The sequence below is a fragment of the Phytophthora parasitica genome (genome assembly GCF_000247585.1).
Source record: "Phytophthora parasitica INRA-310 unplaced genomic scaffold supercont2.91, whole genome shotgun sequence".
Lineage (NCBI taxonomy): Eukaryota > Oomycota > Peronosporomycetes > Peronosporales > Peronosporaceae > Phytophthora > Phytophthora nicotianae.
In genome coordinates, this window is record NW_008649077.1 from 97,660 (window position 1) to 115,491 (window position 17,832).

The 17,832-nt window shown below is 50.9% G+C and overlaps 6 protein-coding genes across 7 annotated transcripts; 3 read left to right on the forward strand and 3 right to left on the reverse strand.

Moving 5' to 3' along the window:
- Positions 1 to 243: 243 nt before the first annotated feature.
- Positions 244 to 1,184, forward strand: PPTG_24405 (hypothetical protein; the record flags this gene model as incomplete). The annotated part of the gene is made up of 2 exons (XM_008916939.1): positions 244 to 685; positions 715 to 1,184. 2 exons carry the CDS (start codon positions 244 to 246, stop codon positions 1,182 to 1,184), a joined length of 912 nt encoding a protein of 303 aa, XP_008915187.1.
- A 6,413-nt stretch (positions 1,185 to 7,597) lies between these two features.
- On the forward strand, positions 7,598 to 8,047 carry PPTG_18813 (hypothetical protein). The gene has a single exon (XM_008916912.1). It carries the CDS (start codon positions 7,616 to 7,618, stop codon positions 7,994 to 7,996), a length of 381 nt encoding a protein of 126 aa, XP_008915160.1. The 5' UTR covers positions 7,598 to 7,615; the 3' UTR covers positions 7,997 to 8,047.
- Positions 8,048 to 8,055: 8 nt separating this feature from the next.
- Positions 8,056 to 9,799, reverse strand: PPTG_18814 (hypothetical protein). The gene has a single exon (XM_008916913.1). The coding sequence runs from the start codon at positions 9,345 to 9,347 to the stop codon at positions 8,157 to 8,159; it is 1,191 nt and encodes a 396-aa protein (XP_008915161.1). The 5' UTR covers positions 9,348 to 9,799; the 3' UTR covers positions 8,056 to 8,156.
- PPTG_18815 lies at positions 9,098 to 10,895 on the forward strand. Of its 2 annotated transcripts, XM_008916915.1 has the most exons (3): positions 9,670 to 10,025; positions 10,092 to 10,411; positions 10,484 to 10,801. In XM_008916915.1, exons 2-3 carry the CDS (start codon positions 10,132 to 10,134, stop codon positions 10,606 to 10,608), a joined length of 405 nt encoding a protein of 134 aa, XP_008915163.1. In that variant the 5' UTR covers positions 9,670 to 10,025; positions 10,092 to 10,131; the 3' UTR covers positions 10,609 to 10,801. The 2 variants fall into 2 exon arrangements, with proteins under 2 accessions (XP_008915162.1, XP_008915163.1); XM_008916914.1 differs by having other exon boundaries at positions 9,098 to 10,411; positions 10,484 to 10,895.
- PPTG_18816 (hypothetical protein) lies at positions 10,734 to 13,329 on the reverse strand. The gene has a single exon (XM_008916916.1). It carries the CDS (start codon positions 13,100 to 13,102, stop codon positions 10,958 to 10,960), a length of 2,145 nt encoding a protein of 714 aa, XP_008915164.1. The 5' UTR covers positions 13,103 to 13,329; the 3' UTR covers positions 10,734 to 10,957.
- Positions 13,330 to 14,969: 1,640 nt separating this feature from the next.
- On the reverse strand, positions 14,970 to 17,724 carry PPTG_18817 (hypothetical protein). The gene is made up of 2 exons (XM_008916917.1): positions 17,571 to 17,724; positions 14,970 to 17,493 (listed from the first exon to the last, which is right to left on the reverse strand). The coding sequence occupies exons 1-2, from the start codon at positions 17,646 to 17,648 to the stop codon at positions 15,130 to 15,132; spliced, it is 2,442 nt and encodes an 813-aa protein (XP_008915165.1). The 5' UTR covers positions 17,649 to 17,724; the 3' UTR covers positions 14,970 to 15,129.
- Positions 17,725 to 17,832: the final 108 nt, after the last annotated feature.

Here is a 17,832-nt window from a genome sequence, read left to right on the forward strand (position 1 = left end):
AGCCGTGTTAGTGCTCCAAGCGACACTGAAGCTACTCAACCTACGATGCGAACAAATACAAGACCGCAAGCGTCAAGTGAAGGGGCCTGTGCTAATGCGCTGGCTGAGTCAGATTCCCCTGCTACTGATGCTGCTCAAGATGCGGCTGGACCTGAGACCATGTCCATGCAGCAACTGCTAGTATACATAACGCAGCAGCAACCGTAGTATCAAGCTCAGATGCAAGCTCAAATGCAAGCCCAAATGCAACAAGCCAATGCGAGATTTGAATATCTTGTTGCCGGTAGGGGTGAGCAAAAGAAGAAGGACCTTCCGATGTATGAAGGAAAGTATGGTGAAGACATTGAATTATGGAACTTCGCCACTGAGCAGTATTATGCAAGCAGACGTGAGTTAATGGAGGCCGATTCGTCCGGTTTCGTAACAATTATCTCCAGCAACTTAGGCAAGTCAGTGTTGAACTGGTATCGCGCTTTTATAGCCGAATGTGAGAGAGCGAATAAGAATCCCACGTGGTCGTTGTTTAAGCAACAACTGCGCACGCGCTTTCGACCAAAGGACTTCGAGTACGACCTTCGCGAGAGGATGTTTCGTCTCAAACAAAACGAGACTATCCACGAGTATGTCTCCAAGTTTCAAGACTTACTGTCGCAAACAGAATTGGCGATCAGTGAGTTGGAGAAACGTTCTTTTTCCAGAACGGATTACGTTAAGAAACGGCGAAGAAGATCAAAGAAGAAAGTCCTTCAACGCTACAAGAAGCCATTGAAATTGCGTCGAACTTCGAGTTTGCGCACTACTCCGGAATACCTCCTCGGGCACCTTCGAAACCATCGAAAGGATCAGCAGACTCGGGGCATCGTCCGCCTAAATCGAAACAGCAGAACAACAAGCGTTACGAAAAAAGGAAGGGCACGAACGATGATTGGAAAAAGAAAGCTACGTGTAGAAATTGTGGCAAGGTTGGTCACATTTCTCCAGATTGTAATCAACCAAAACGTACGGAAGCAAACCGGTACATGCAGGGCGCAGTGAATGCGATCCTTGAGACTGAAGCTCGAGCATTTAAGAAGGAAGACCAAGAGAGGCCCGTCACGATATTCATTGACAACGGCAGAAGCCTGAATGGCGTAACTGAGGAGTTAGTGGAAAAGCTTGAGTTGGATGTCATTGATTCAGGTTGATCAAGTTGTGCATCGTCCACGTCGGACTGTAGAGATGTCTCTGCAGTTACCAGGGTTTCCCTTAACGACGGGAACATTCCAAGTCATGCCTGTTCCTGAAGGAAAGGACACCGTTTTAGGCATGATATGGCTGCGGGGGCACAACCCAAATATCGACTGGAGTACTGGACAGATAGCACCTCGGATCAAAGTCAGACTGTGAAGTTAACACTGCCAAACACTCGTCCAGCTCGTTGGGTAGCAGGACAACGCCGTGCCAGAGTTATGCAGAGCCGTGAGATCTTCAACTACTATCGGCAGCATGACCACACTGGCCAGTTTGGACGAACGAAGATTATTTCGTCCCAGCAATTCCAGCACATGCTGCGTAAAGACAAGAGCATTGAAGCAGTGTTTGTCATCAATCCGCATGACTCAGAGAAGGCGGAACGCTTTAAGAGTCAAGGATGGGATGCTCTCAAGGACAATCCTGCGTATGAAACGTTACATAAGTATGCAGATACGGTCTTTCATACGGAATTTCCGAATGAGACACCCCCAGTACGTGAAGGTACTGAGATTCTACTCAAACCTGGTACTACGCCTTTTTCGGTCATACAATGGCGCCAAAGTCCTGATCAGAGGAAAACGATACAGGAATGGACCAAAGAGATGGTTCAAGCTGGCATCATTCGACCGTGTACGTCAGCCTTTTGTGCCCCGACGTTCTGTGTGAAGAAACCAGTCGGATGGCGAATTGTGCACGACTATCGTCAGTTGAATTTGGCTACGGTTTTACCGGCTATTCCAATGCCTCGCAACGAAAACACCTTTAATGCGATGGCCGGCAGCTATTGGTACTCGTGCATGGATTTACTCTGGGGTTATTTCTAAGTCAAGCTACGTGAATCAGATATACCTTTCACCGCTTTTTCGACTCCAGACGGTCATTTTGAATATCTCGTCACGCCCATGGGACTCAGTGGTAGCCCGGGTACCTTTAATAGGTTGCTACAGAAGGTTTTCAGGGACTCACTTGACTTGATGCGGGTTTACTTCTACGACATTTACGTGTACACCACGAGTGAAGATGTCGACGAGCACATTGCCGCGCTGGACAGAGTATTGAAGCGATGTGAAGGACAGAAACTGTACATCCAACTGTCCAAATGCCAATTTTGCGTGGATGAGATTCCATATTTAGGCGACTTTGTCGGACGCAAGGGCGTTCGAATGGACCCAGATAAGGTGAAGATTATCGCCGAATGGCCAGTCCCGAAGACCAAGAAGCAAAAGGAAAGCTTTCTTGGGACAACTGTTTACGTTTCGAGATTTTGTAATGATTTTGCGCAGTTCGCAGGTCCTTTGCATGAATGTATCAAAGCAAAACGTTTTCGAGATGCTATCGAGCTCGATGAGAACCAGCTACGCTGTTTTACTGAGTTAAAGAAACGCTTGTCATCACCACCGGTTTTCCGTCTTCCTGATGTCACCAATCCTTCGGTATTCGAATGGACACCTCAAATCTCGCAATTGGGGGTGTCTTATTTCACAAGGAGGGAGAGTTGGAACATCCAATTGCATTTACTGGCCGAAAGATGAAACCTGCAGAGCTGAACTACCCAGTGCGCGAACAAGAATAGCTACCAATGAAAACCTACGATTCCTAATCTTATCTTGGTCGGAAATTTCGCACAGCGTCCCATAATCACAATTTCCGGATGGAAACTTGATTGTTGCAAATCCAAGTGATTTTGGACCAATAGGATTGTATACTGATGTAAAGACACGCAATTTTAAGTTTACACCGACCAGAATAATTTGACAAGCTGAACTCAAATAATTGGCGTGGCTGGTCACTGCCATGCCATTGGCCAGATAACCACCACGTCACATGACCTCCCTTTGAAGAAGAGCTATTTCTAAAGAAAAGGGTTCTCCCTCTTCTTTGATTTCCAGTAGAGGTCTATGAGTCCGGGAATTTGCGTTAGGTTCTCTACGGGCTTCCAAGTGGCTTCCTTCTTGGTTTCACCAAACCACCATATCTTGTACTGCGGTTTTTCCTATAACTCGCGATGTCCAATGGCCGTTTCAATGAGTTGTCCCTGGGAGCCGTCGGCTAGCACGACCTTGTTCACCTTTTGCCTCCGTTTGTGGTCTTTGAGGTACGGCTTCAATCGTGACGTATGGAACACCGGGTGCAGCTTCAATCCTTGCAAAAGTCCTAACTCATACGAATCTCGAGATACCTTCTTCTGCACCGGGAAAGGTCCAATAAACCTCGGAGCTAACTCTTCAACTGTGCATACGGATGTCCAAGTTCTTTCCGTCAAGTAACACCATATCACCAATCTCGAAGTCTTGGACAAGTCTGTTCCTGTCGTAATAATGCTTCATGCGCTCTTGAGCTTCGCTCATACGGTCTTGCGCGACCTTGAGGAAGGCTTCTTGTCGGAGTAAGAACTCTCTTGCTGCTTTCTCCAACTTCTTGAACTCTGGATCTGAGGCTACAACGTCGGGCATGTATGGAATATACCCAAGATCCGCTTCAAATGATGGGATACCGATTGTAACATGCACACGTCGATTGTAGGCAAACTCTGCCATGTGAAGAAACTCGTCCCAATTGTTCTGGGCTGGGTTAACGACTCCACGGAGATAATTTCCGATAAAACGGTTTGTACGTTCCGTTTGTCCATCCCTCTGTGGTCTAAACGCCGATGGCAGGTTACGCAGCGTTCCCATAGCAGATATCACAGCCTGCCAAAACTTGGACGTAAATTTGGAGTCACGATCAGACACAATCGTCTTCGGAAGACCATGATCTTTTACATAATTCTTCATAAAAAATCGCAGTATCTTCTGCGCTGTCCGTCGTCTGCGTTCCAATGAACTTTGCACGCTTGGTCAATCGATCCACGATGACCATGATGGCGTTACAACCATCCTTGCTGGGAGGTAAGGACACAACGAATTCCATCGAAATGTCGATCCATCTACCCCTTGGTACATCCAGCGGTTGAAGTAATCCCGGCGGTTTCACTTGTCTCGCCTTGTTGCGCTGACAAATTTCACAAGTGCTGCAATATCGCTGGATATACTTCATCATTTTCGGCCAATAGTACTTCTCTCGTACTGCGACGTAGGACTTGTAAGCCCCGGGATGGCCTGCCGTTATTGTATCATGGTTCTCGCAAATGACACGGTTTCTGAGATCTTCGTCACCCGGAATATACAGTCGCGGACTTTCATCTTCACCAGTCTGATACTATAAAACACCATCATTGAGCGAGTAATATAGGACCTTGTCTCCAAGCTTAAACTTCTTGATAACCCGCTGTAAGTCCTTGTTCCACGAATACATCTTCTTTGGGGACTGTGCCACGGTCATGTTGTTCGCTACCATGGTTGCCACAATTTCGCGGTTTTGGGCCGTGTCAAGAAGTTCCTGAAGGCTTACTTGCGCAGCCTTATGCTTAAAGTCAGGGTTTCTTGATAGTGCGTCTGCGACTACATTTGTTTCTCGTGGGATCCACTTGAACATGGGTCGAAACTCCGCGACTTCATTGAACCACCGCGCGATGCGTCGATTCGCTGTCTTCTGCGTCAGAATCGTCTCGATGCTCTTATGATCTGTTTCAACAAGGAAGGGTTTGTCCAGCAGATATACACGCCATATCTTCAGCATATGCATGATTGCGATTGCGTGTTTTATATGATACTTGGTGTACCCATTCGGGTTGACAACCATCCATCAATCGCCAAAGTTCAGCCGGCGAGAGCAACGTGACGTTGGCAAAATATCACTGGCTGTGTCTGTAGTGTGGAATGCCTTACATTTATCGACGGCTGTACCTCGTGTTCTCATGGCTACTGACTATACGTGAATGCGTGGAGCACAATGTGTTCATGTCATGTTTTAATGACCAGGTTGTTTACTGGTGCGTACCACGTTTTTGAACTGGTTAGAACTACTACTCAATCTGAAAAAAACAACTTGTAACCTGCTGGAATAATGAATGTACACATGCGTTTTGAGCTCTTGCCGTACTCATAAACCACACCGAAACAGTAAGCATTACAGCAATTGTAGAAGATTTAACTATTTCGAGAAAGCATGTGTGCAATCGTTTTAAAACGCCAGGTTTGGTCGGCAACCAAAAATATGCGATACAGCTTGTGTGTCTTGGAACATCATTGATTTTAAAGTGACACCTATCGTTACGACGAATCTTTACTAACCTCACGCGCGTCGCTGCCTGTGGCGAATAACTTATAGCCTTGCTTCTTTGCTGCATATTTCGAAAATTCATTATCACGTTTACTTACTCAACCTCTTTTAACACCAGCTGACTCATTTAGTCGGACGAATAAAATTTAGTAAATTCATAGACTACCCCCCCCCCCCCCCATATATATACAGATTGAGCAGGTATCGAAGTCCATGGCCATCACTGTATCACTGTAAATATGTATTGATCTTTCAAGAATTAATGTTAAATAAAAAATGTTGGATATAAATAGATGGACTATTCTTTCTCGGAAATTGAAACACCCTCTGAAATAAATTCAGGGAACAGTACAGTAACGATTTTGGGCATCTTTGTTAATCTGTTATAGTATCAAATGTTGCGTGGAAATTTCATCCGAATGTACACCCGCCTGAAATTATATCTTTTCTTCCCAACCAAAGTAAATACTTCTAGAACATTTGTGTAACCAACTTATTTGGTCTACTCCGGCAAAATAAAAAAAAAATCCATCTGATATTGTTATTCTTTGCGTGTGTGTGTATTGTTTTTCTTTTTTTGCCACAGTTCATACTTTCGAGTTGTATAGTCAAGTAGCTGCTGGTAATTTCGTCGGCTCGACGGATCGAGAAGTTACACTACCAGCGGAGAGCAGGTGCAGCGGCGCCGACAAGATGATATCAATTTCAACCGCTCGGAAATTTCTTCCAACCGGTGAAATTTATGTTACGCAATGCAAAGGGCAACTCTGAGCTATAATAAAAAAGAAAGAGGTTGTTGTAATCCGTTATTCTGCCATTACAATTCTATATTTTTTTAATAACAAATTCGCTTCGTCCGAGGAAGCTCAGTTTTTTTAAAAGCAAACTGTTTAAAGCTGGAACTTTAGCAAATGGGATTCATTTGGTTAGAGTGAGCGAGCACGCTAGACGAAGTATTACCGAGAGTGTACTTACAAACTAACTCCAATTAAGCGCACATTTAGCTTGACTTTTCTACAAGTCTTGTATAGCATAGACTCAAAAGCTAATGGCGGTCCGATACCTGTGTAGTGCAGGGCATATATGGGCAAGCCTTGTTAAGTTAAGGTTATCAACAGCAACAAATTGGCTGGTCTCTTACCAGTAAGGGCCAGCCCGATCACTGCATGGTGAATTCAAGGCAATAACTCAGCACAGGATGACCAGCACCTGCATAACGCAGAACTTGGAGACAATCCAACAAACGCGTTGACATCGACGACTCCAATCAAACAACTAGGCCACCGAATGTATGACAAGCCTTCGGGACGCGTTACGTTAGGTGAGGATCCTCGTTTTTAGCGAATACACCATAACCTAAAAATGTCTCAGGAAACATGTAAGAGATAATGCATATATGCTCGTCTGTTATTGTAAGAAAAGTTGCTTTATGCCCGCCTAAAATGATATATTGGTCCCAACCAAGTATGTAACGAAGATTTCGCTTAGTGACAGAGCTTAACAAATTTGCTTGATCGGTAATCAATCACACGATATTTTTGCTACTATGGTTTCGAGTTGTACATAATACTGCAGCAGCTTCCCCAGTGCAGATTCTGCGGCTACGAAGCACGCGCGGAAGAGTACCGACCAAGGACCTCTAAGCATGCAATACAAAAGTTTATCATAATTTCTTACTAAATTCAGAGCTTCTTCCGGCGAAGCACGACTTTCTCGTAAAATAAAGTTGATGACTGTTGTGTGACCTCAATAATCCTGGAGTCCAACATAAAGTGGTCCATTTAAGGCCAAAGTTGGCGGGATTCAAAAACAAGTTTACAGCCGGGAGAGTGCTACGAAAGAAATGTTATTTTGAAAACCAGATCTAAATTGAACGTATTTGTAGCATGAATATAGCTATTTTAAATTGAATAAGCTTGAAGTTTCAGAAAAAATAAATTCAGTACCCGATTCTGGAAGAGAAAACGCTAAAGGGTGCCCGCTTGTTAGCACATCTCTGAACAGCGTGGTTGGCTCTTTAGTTTTATGGCTAGAGGTGTGTGTCGGGTGTATACAACGTAGCGGTAGCGGTACTTGTCGTACGTTATTGTACACGTTTTTAATCATCGACTGTTTTCTTCGTTTACGAACAGGAAGGTTATGGTTACGTACGCACAGTATGAGCCTTATACAGACGTCAGTTTTCAATTTTCTTGTCGGGCGGTGGAGATCGAAATTATCCATGCGTCTTCAAATTTTATTCCTTGTGGCTGTGGTTATCTTCATGACAGGAAGCAATGGATTCCCCACGGGCGCAGCGACCAATCAAGCCACGCTATCAACGGTGACGGCGCATGATACACGCTCACTTAGCCAAAGTGACTCTACAAACAAACTTCGGGGTGCCGGTGACGCAGTGGAAAACGAGGAGAGAGGAATCTTCACAACTGCGAAATTCATGCTCTGGCTGAAACGAGGAGTGGATCCCGAAGAGGCCTACAAGAGGCTCCATCTTCCCCGCACCTACGACTACGCGCCAGATCATAAGAATTGGAAGAAAATGCAGAAGTTCTACGAGATGTGGCTCAACAAAATGGCAGCCAAGAAGCCTCCCACCACCTAAGGTTTGGCTCTTACTACTAGTAGTATATATCTTCGCATGACATGTTCACTCAATACACGTGATAGCCAACATCAACACTTGCACTAGTATTCAACTTACTTCCTCGTGATCTCTCGAGGTTACAAGCAGACGCACGACTCAAACGCTGTTCTAGTAGACACTAAACATCAATTTGTTCTTGTTTCTCGCCGCCAATCTTGGACTCGGATAAGGGCCAGGCTGCGGACTGGTACAACTCGTTAATAGCTGCCAAGTCGCCCTCACTCAGATACTTCCGCTGTCCGATAGCCTCCGTGGCCGTCTCATTGCACAAGGCCTTAGTGATATCGGTGCAGTTGTCGTCGTCGTTCAGGTTACAGAACTTTGTCCCCTCCTTTACGCAATTCTTCGTGACTGTGTCGCTACAATAATTGGGTTGACAGAAGCCGTAGGACATCGGGTAATGCATGACACTGCCGAGATCGTAGGGACCGCCAACGCTCAGGTCACGGATACTCATCTCGGACCAAATGCTCTGGTCGATATCGTCCCAGAAGACGCCGATCGTGCGCTTCGGGTGCTGGTGCTCGTGGTACATTCCCAGCGAGTGACAGATCTCGTGCATGGCCGAGCCGTAGACGGTCTTGAGGTCGTCGTCCACCTCGAAGCAGCGGTCGGCGAGGTTCATAACTTGCGCTCCTTCGTCCGTGATGCCGATGCTGGAGTTGCAGTCTCGGCCGCTGGACGGGTGCTTGAAGTCCACCCAGTTAGCGCACGAGTCGCAGGACGACAGCTTCTCCTTCTCGCACGTGGCCGTGCTGACGAACCGCACGTTGGTGCTCTCCTCCACCTTGCTCATGGCCTGGTAGATGTAGTCTTTTTGGGTCGAGTTGAACGGATAGTCGTCGTTCAGCTGGAAGCAGACCACACCGTCGTCCCAGATGCGGGTCGTGGACACCACAACCAGCGAGAGACGACGGTGGCCGTCCTCCGTCTCATCTTCCTCGCCGTTCTGCTTGGCATTCGCCTCGTGCTCGCGATACGCGGTCTCCTCGTCGATGCGCTGTTGCAAATTTTCGGTAGGGCACGCCACCTGCGTGGCCTTGTCGTGCACGCGTTCGATGAGGTAGCAGCCGGCCTTCCCGTTCGAGCAGGCAACGTAGGAGTCCTCTCCGTAGTATTTCATACTGCGATGACGCAGCGTCACACCGTTCACCTCGCAGTCCTTGCTAGTGGTCGTGGTCGCTTCGTTCGCGACTTCCTCCGTAGAGTCCCTAAAGACCTTAATGTGCACCGACGTCTCCTGTTCCGCGGCCACCAAGGCCAACGTCGCCAGTGTCACCAACACAGCGCACCGGATCCATCCCGCCATGTTTCTAAAGAGGTTCTGTTTGACGTCAAGCGAGGAGACGAACAAAGTGCCAATGGAGCGCCAGACAACCGGACTAGTGCTAACTGGTGGCTTGTCAACCGTCTGAGTTTTCGGTCGAGATACTCGTCACCTATCTGGAGGTAAGGTAAGAGCTTGATTGGGTGTACAGCGAATGCTGTTCACTGTCTGTCGTCACGCTTCTGCCGGTGCTGGACAGCAGCTCTCAAAGTGGCCGTCAAGATGTTGCGGAGTCTTGGTGTCGACTTGAGTTGTTGATCGCTGCGACGCCTCTCCTCTTCGCGAAAATTCGAGCTTATCCACACAAAACAACAAGTGAGTCACGGATAAAATGACCAAAGAAAACCTTGAACGCCGCCAAATGTGTGGGTAGAGGAGAGCACCTGGCAGTGGCGACTCGGATGGGAGACTTCCATAATGACCCCGACCAGCGAATCTAGGTATAGTGAACGCAAGTGATGGAGAGTCAGATCAGGCTGCTCCGGCTTTACAGATGCTGGAGCAGAAGACGTTTGACAATCTGGGGACGGAACATGTCGCCGTCTGGGTCTGGGCTGCCCAGCGCTGATGGGCTGGAGCCTTTACCCGAGTGCTTTGTATAATATCCACCACAGTCTCTCGTACCGAGGCTCACCTCTGCACGAACTCCTAAATCTCAAGGCAGGACATCGGCTGCATTTACGAACTCAATCGTACGATTCTCATCTTTTTGCATTGCGCTGCAAGACTATCCTGGTGGAGGACAGAGTGCAGAAAGCTACACACGATGAACTCCCGGCCCATGAATGTGCTGGTCGTGGCGGTGACACTGCTGGTCGCTTGCTGCGCGCTGGTGTTCGGTACGTACACGTATCCGCAGTGCGCGACAGACGGCAAAGGCTGCTGCGAGTTCGGCACGGGCTTAATGAGGAACCGCGGCTACGTGATGATCGAGCTTGAGGGCGACGACATGGTCGTAACCTGCCACAAAGGTGTGCTGCGCTGCTCGTACGAGAACCCCAACAAGAAGGCCCACTACGACGCCGCAGAGAACGTCACGTGTCCTGGTACGACTGCGTCTGTTGTCGTTAGAATTCTAAACGTGCTGTTAACCTGTTTTCTCTGTTCGACTTGTCCAGATTTCACCTCGATGATGGAGTCGCGTTCAGAGATCACCTACCTGGAGGGCGTACAGGCCCAGACGACGACTGCTGACGATGAGTCGGCTGCCGGCACGGTCAAGGCGGCGGACATTTCGACCTAGGCTTCCATGTAAAATCTAAAGCGTTCGTCCATTGTTACGTTGTTGTGAGTCCATTCAGCCCTAGATAAACACGGTAATCGAAAGTAAATGTCGTTCTAGTTATCGAGACAGCGTCTACGGCTTCAGGGGATATGAGCAAGATAAAACAATTTTATTGTGAGTCTAAGGCGAAAAGCCCAGAGTTTAGTGGGGAATATACCACGGATGACATTCATCATGTCAAGTTAAATAGCAGACGCGCGATTCCGTATCCGAGAGCTTCCCCATGGCTCTCCTGATCGAAGCTATAGCACGCGTAATGGAGACGTCTTCCCTCGGACATCTTCCGTTCTGATCAATCAACTAAGACTTAAATCCATTCGTAGACGCGGCCGTGCTGCGGCTGCTCGCCGTAGTCCGATAGGTTGGACGTCTTGCGGCCACGTTTGACAGGGGCACCGTATTCGTCGTAGCGCCAAGCAGATGGCACGTGGTTGTCCTCGTCCGCGAACTTGGTCTTCCGTCGTGAAGAGCTGTTCTTTCCGGACGTCATACGTGGGCCAGCAGAGGCCGAAGCCCAGCCCTTGAAGGCGCTGCGACGTGAAGAAGAAGACGACGAGCTGCGACGAGAAGAAGAAGACGAACTACTGCGCGACGAGTTGCTGACGCGACCGCTATGCACGCGGTACATCGGGTTCGAGCGGCGCGGAGGGTAGTTGCGCGGCTGTTCAACCTGTTTGGGCGGAGCGGGGGCCGGCACACGCTGCGGGCCCACGCGCTGGATGTCCGGCTCGGGAGTAGGACTGTCCTGGCGTTCACCGCTGGAGCTCGTGGTGCTGTTGGAGCTGTCGCTGCTGGTGCTTCCGCTCTTATCCTTGGCGTCCGACGACGCCACTGACTCGAGTTTCTGGTCGGCGAAGCTGCTACTTCTGCTGATCTGGACGCGACTGCTGCTCAGCTCGCTAGTGCGAAATGATCCGTTCGTGCCGTCAAAGAACGACGCACTGAGTTCTCTGCTTATGTCCTCGTTCGGATCGTACGAGCCCTTGCCTCTGTGAAGTAGCGAACGGCTAAAGCTGTTCTTCCGGCCGCCAGGTCCCTGGCTCATACTGAGGTTGGCACGGGCCGGCTGCGGCCGCCCGACACCCACGGTCGCGCCGAAGTCCGGATGCGGGTCCATGTTTTCACTGCTACGCACTGCACGGCGAACTCCGATAACGCTCCTAGCGAGCGGCTTGGTGTCGTGGTCAAACAGCATCTCGTCGTCCTCGATACGGCGTCTCCTAGCTGTTTCCCGCGTCGCGAAGCGCTCGTTCGGTCGTTGCTTCGTGTCCTGCATCGGGTTGGGAGGCAACTCACCGGCAGCTTCAGCCGTCGCGAATAAGATCGAGTCCCGTTGTCGGCTGTAGCTGCGTCCGATGCGTGTAATGTATTGCAGAGTTCCTCCCAGACCTGACGCGAGAGAAGACATCTTGGACACGCGCGTCCTGTTGACCAGGCGCTTGTTGCGTTGGTAGCATAGGCCGCAGAGCTTCCAGCTCTGGAACGACGTAGTAGACAAACACGAAGAGCACACGAAGATTCCACACACATTACACAGGTGGTTCTTCTTCCTGGAGAAGAACCCGAGAGCACGCTGACAGGTCTGGCACTTGCGTTCGCGGTTCGACCGCGACGTGAGGAGGCCGAACCGAGACGTCTTGGTCGACGCGGCTATGGCGGCGTCTCCGCTCGTAGCGGCGTAGTTCTCGACCAACTGTCGATACCTGATTGATAAACTGTAGGCGTCGTGAAGACTGGAGAACGCACCGTAGAAAGGTTCAGCGCATTTCGTCAGCTCGACGTCCAGCCACAACTGCATCTTGAGGATCCCACGATGGCTGGTCTCGGCCAGTACCAGCAGCATAGCGTGGATGGCGCCGCGGTGTACCTGCAGTTGTGCGTGGTGACTGTTAGCGCTCCTCATCTCGAATTCCCGCTCGGGGACGTCAACGGAGCGCAACATTTTAAAGACGAACTTGTGACCCGAAACGGGGTGCACGCCGCGTCCGACCGTCTCCATGAGTAGGAATTCCTCGGCGTGGCGCTCGTCGAGCATGGACCGGTACTTGACGTGTTTGAGTCCGACGTAGCGGTACGGCGTCTCCTTGGTGCGTGGTACGAGGGAGTCGAGCACGCGAGCGTCTAGGAGCAGATCGGCCGTGAAGAGCTCGCTCTCGACGCGGCGGTAGCTGCTGGTGTCGTCGGCGTGCAGCGCACGCATAGCGTCCTGTAGTGTGCCGATGACGGCCTGGCAGCTGGCGGCCGTGGAGCGACGGCGGCCGCCGCAGTCACGCGTATGCACGTAAGGGCTGACATTGATGGGCGGGCGCGAGGCGGCACGCTCCCAGCTAGCAGAGACCGAGGGCGAGGCCGTGCGGCTGAAGTAGTTGCTCTGTAGTACGTGCGCCACGCAGTTGGCGTTGTCCTGCAGCAGGGCCTGAGCACTGGCCGCGGCCGCGGACTGGACGCGCATCGGAGACGGCAACGGGTGTGAGGTCTCGACTGTAGTGCGCTTCGACCTGAATGAAGACCGCGAACTGGAAGGGTACAGGGGGTCGTTCGTCGAGTGATCGAGTGGGGGTTCCAAACCGCGGCTCAAGGCACGACGAACTGTGTCTGGGCTGGAGTTCGGGTGCCCATCAGGGAAGGTGCCATGATGGCACAGACAGGGTCTGGGACATAGACAAAGAGAGGGAATCCTGCATCTCTATAATCAAAACATAATGCATGATGTTAGTAATTGTTTTACAAGTGTTGAGTATAGTAAATGACTTTGAAGTTGTGATAATACCTCTATGAATTAATTTATTGAAAGATAGATAATTAAGTAGGGTGGCAGGTTTTATGGTGTTCTGAAACCATCCGGCGACGACGACCATACGAGTCTCCTATCGCTAGAGTTTGCCGACACCACAACGAGGCTTTCGACACTTCCGCCCTCCCTACACTTTGCCAGGCAAACGGGGACCTGCGTTACTGCCGAAAGTGGGTCTTCAAGCGATATACTGTCAGTATCTCCATCAAAATACCCGGTTCCGGCAACGAGAATTGAGTATTTTTTGCGTCTGAGATCGCCCCGGCCAGAGTCGCCGCGGTGGGAAGCTCCGCGATTCCTGTGATGCCGAACTCGACGCTATTGCAGCGTCGACACCACATCCATCCAGCGTCGTCGTAGAGTTTCGGTGCGGCTCTTTCCCGTTGCGCGGTTGCAGCGGTGGATATTGTCCACCGACTTCGCGTCCTGCGATCAGCAGAAGCGCGCTACGTGCTGCACGCCACGTTCACCTGCAAGTTGCAGAGGAAGGCCCTAAATCCATGTCCGAGTCGGCATGATGCTGTACTGCATCGACCGATCGGTACATGTATCCTGTGTCGCTGGTTTTTAGTCGACCGGCTTTGGCCGAAGGTATCGCTGTCTCCGTCTTCTGTCTGCGGGGATGGAATAGCTTCGACCTTCCATCGCGTTGGCGAGGGCAAAGCGGAGCCACAGAGCCCGGCGCACGTGGTCACCACTTGGCTCCGAGGAGAGCGCAAGCATTGCACTTTCCATCGACTCCGATCTGACCCGAGCAGACCGCGCCGCAGTGGTGATCGGCCGGTGACCAATACCCGCAGCGGCTGAAGCAAATCAAGTAGGCTGGCAACTGCGGTGCTGTCATGTAGAAGCTTGGGTCATCTGTAGAGACTTTAGGTGATCGCTGAGCAATAACTTTTAAAAAAGAAGCGATTCGCCGCTCGACAGCCGTCGCCAGGATGGGACACCTTATGACCTTGGTCATCCATTTTCGTATTGCTGGCTTCTCTAGGCACGCGTTACGAACCTCGCACTCAAGTGCCAGGTGGACTCCATAGACACCGATAAGAGCGTAGGATCTGGCTGACGCTGGTGAGGATGTGAGGGCAACCACGATCGCGCACAGAGTCACATTGACAGTGGCGTTTGGATGCCACCTTCCGTTTCCACAACAACTTTGAGTCAGGCATTGATCAGTGAGGTGCTACAGTACATGTAGTACTACGTAGTACACTGTACTGGGCTGCACCGACGTTCCCGCCGACATACAAAAGAAGTCCCCAATCTGTAGCCCATGGCCGAGTCGCCGATTACCGGTCAGAACAGCCCCGAGTGGCTCAGTCCATGCACGAGTTTGTAACTTCAAGAATCGTAGAAACCTATTTCACCTGGTGGACCAATTTCTCCACTCGAACGCGACATGCTGTCGCGTGATCTTCTCAAGAATCGCACCACGAAACAAAAGACTTTGGCAGTGCGTGCATGAAGCACCCACCAGTATCTTCCAGCTGAAGCTGGAAACAGTAACCAAGGATCAATTATTAATACACGTCGAAAAAACTGGTACAAGCATCGAATCCCGGTAGCATATTTATCCATAGAATACTAATTCTTTTCATAAAAACAAATATATGTACATTGCTGCGATGTTTGACTTCCACACCACTAATGGAACAGAATGGATCGCAGCCAGCGTCCCTGTGTGGCTAACATTCTGTCGGTAGCTGCTTCCGCAGCACCTGTTGACTCATGGTCTGAAGTCGACGGGCATCGTACCGCTCTGCGAAATCCTCACACGCCCGCAGCGAGTCAATATCCAACTGGGGTAGCAGCTCCACGAGTTGCAGTTCGCATCGACTGGCCAACACTGTAAGACCCAGTAGACTGGCACCGACATACAAGTCCATCATGTCGCTGGGTTCGAGTCTCGCGCTCAGTAGTTCAAAGCACCCCGTATAGATCCATAGTAACAAACCCTTAAAAGCCTCAAGCGATACGCCGTCGCGGTGCATATAGTGGAGAGGAATCTCGTGCACCTGCTTTGATGAGGCTCCCGATTCTTTGGCTGTGGCTGCTTGCGCCGTCTTGCCTTCACTAAACCCACCCATGAACATCGTGCGGAAATATTCCACTTGAGAAAGCACAGCCTTATGAGCTGGTAGTCGCTCGAAATTTTCAGGGTCCGAGTCCTCTACAGGCCACAAGAACACGACGTCAGCCACTTCCTCGGAGAGAACCATAGCCTTCATGTCCTCTCCGAACTGTTGCGCTTCAGAGCTCGCTGGTCCCGTGGCACTGAGATGCCCTGCACGTCGGTATGAAGGTGGAGGGAGCGATGCCAATCGTTCCTTACGCCACGTATCCAGACATTGAACCACGAGTGCATCGCAACACACGCGACTGGCGAACTGGCCGAGCGCCTTCCTCTTATGGCTGACGACGTCGAGACGGTTCGTGTACAAGAACGTCAAATATGCACGAAACACCTGCGCGTCGACATCCTGGAACTCGGCCACTTCAAACAACCCGTCCTCTTCCTTGGCCACGTTATTACCAGCAGATTGTGGATTGTTCTTAGTGACAACGTCGAGTACACGCAAAAGCCCTTTAATGTAGCTGCTGCGTGCACTCACGATCACTCGGTGCGCTTTGATACGCTCCCCTTTGGTAGATCCACCCACGACGAAGACAAGGTCAGCGAAATCGCTGTTAGCCAGTACCCGATCGTAGCTTAGTGAATAGTGAGCTCCTCGAGGTTGCACAGCCACCGCGCAGTGGTTGGAACCGGCCCCCACAGCAACGGCCACGTTGTCTTTCAGACCAAAGAGGCGCTGTGGGTGTACCGAGTGCTGGTATTTGCCATTGCCCAGCACGCCGAAGGCATTCCACCCCCACGACAAGACCGACCCGTCACGTGTCAGAGCAAACGTCGAGTGTGAGCTACAACAAGCGCTGGCCACCTTAATTCGAGGGTCATCGGCCAGCGCTTGTTGAACCCGAGGAAAGAAGTAATGTGCGTTATGTTGGAGATCGTAGAACGTCTCACCGGCGCCGTGTTGGCCGTACTCACTGTGGCCCCATGTGTACACCTTGCCATCGTCAGTGACGGCCACACTGTGATGGCTACCAGCAGCCACCGACACGGCCGGACGGGCCAGCTTGACCTCCTTTGGAAGCCAGGATTTGTTGACCCCTGTGCCCAATTGGCCGAGCACACCGAGGCCCCACGAGAAGCAGACTCCAGACCGTGATTTGGGCTCGTCGTCATTTGTAGCCTCATCTGGGCCTATAAGTCTAGAGCAAGCGAGTGAATGCTGCTGTCCGCATGCAATGTGCTCAATAAAATAGCCCTCCAAAGCCTGGATATGCTGGAACTCGGCCGAGTTGCGTCTTGACCCAAGTCCAAGCTGGCCGTTGTCGTTGTAGCCGCAACTAAACACTGCGCCGTCATTTGTCGTGGCCAGCGAGTGGGCGAACCCGGCGGCGATGGTGGTCACCACGAGTCTAGACAATAGGCCGGTGGCCAGTCGTGGAGTCATACACGGCGCTCGAACCGTCTGCACCTTGACGTTCTCCCCATTGACGACCCCTGCGTCTTCGTAGACCTGCATGGAGTCCCGTACAAGTCTGGCCATGATGTTGTCGTCCATATGCCGCCGAAGCTCGGCCCGGGAGCGGGCGCGTTGGGCCTCCCGCATCTCCTCGCTGGACAGCCCGGCCAGCTCGACTGTGGCCCGATCCGAGGCGTCTGTGGCCTCTCCGTTCTCGTCGTACAGCACCTTGGCCACCGGCAACAGGCCCCACATGAACACGTCACCTGACACTGTGAGAGCCAACGAGTGCGACTCACCGCACGAGATCTTAGTGACTAACTGGCCGGCTAACGCGCCGCCGACGCGACGGGGTTGCGATACAGCGCTGGCCACGCCGGCCACGTCGCCTAGACCCAATTGGCCCTCGCGGCCACGTCCCCAAGCAAATACCTGGCCGAATTCATTAAGGGCCAGCGAGTGACGCTCGCCGGCCGAGAAATCCACGATCACCTCGTTGTGTAGAGCTTCCACTTGGCGCTAAGTTGGGTTAAAAACAAAGGTGAAAGTTAGACAATAAAGCCAAGTGCTTGAAGATTATTTTTTTGAGGACGTACCAGTTCGAAGACTTCCTTGTCGGCCACATCCAGGCCCAATTGCTGCGAGTTGTTGTGGCCCCAGACGTAGAGGGCCATGGCGACAGACGGTGGGGACGCGTGCCGGAAATGATACTGATCAAAGCGCAACGGAAATTCTTTCGCTGCTGATTGGTGGAAACGATCTGATTCAGTGGCGGGAATCAGGTTTTAATAAAGTTGAAGTTGCTTCCTTTTAATGGTTAAAAGAAGAATGAAGAAGAAAAGAACCAGCAAGTGAACA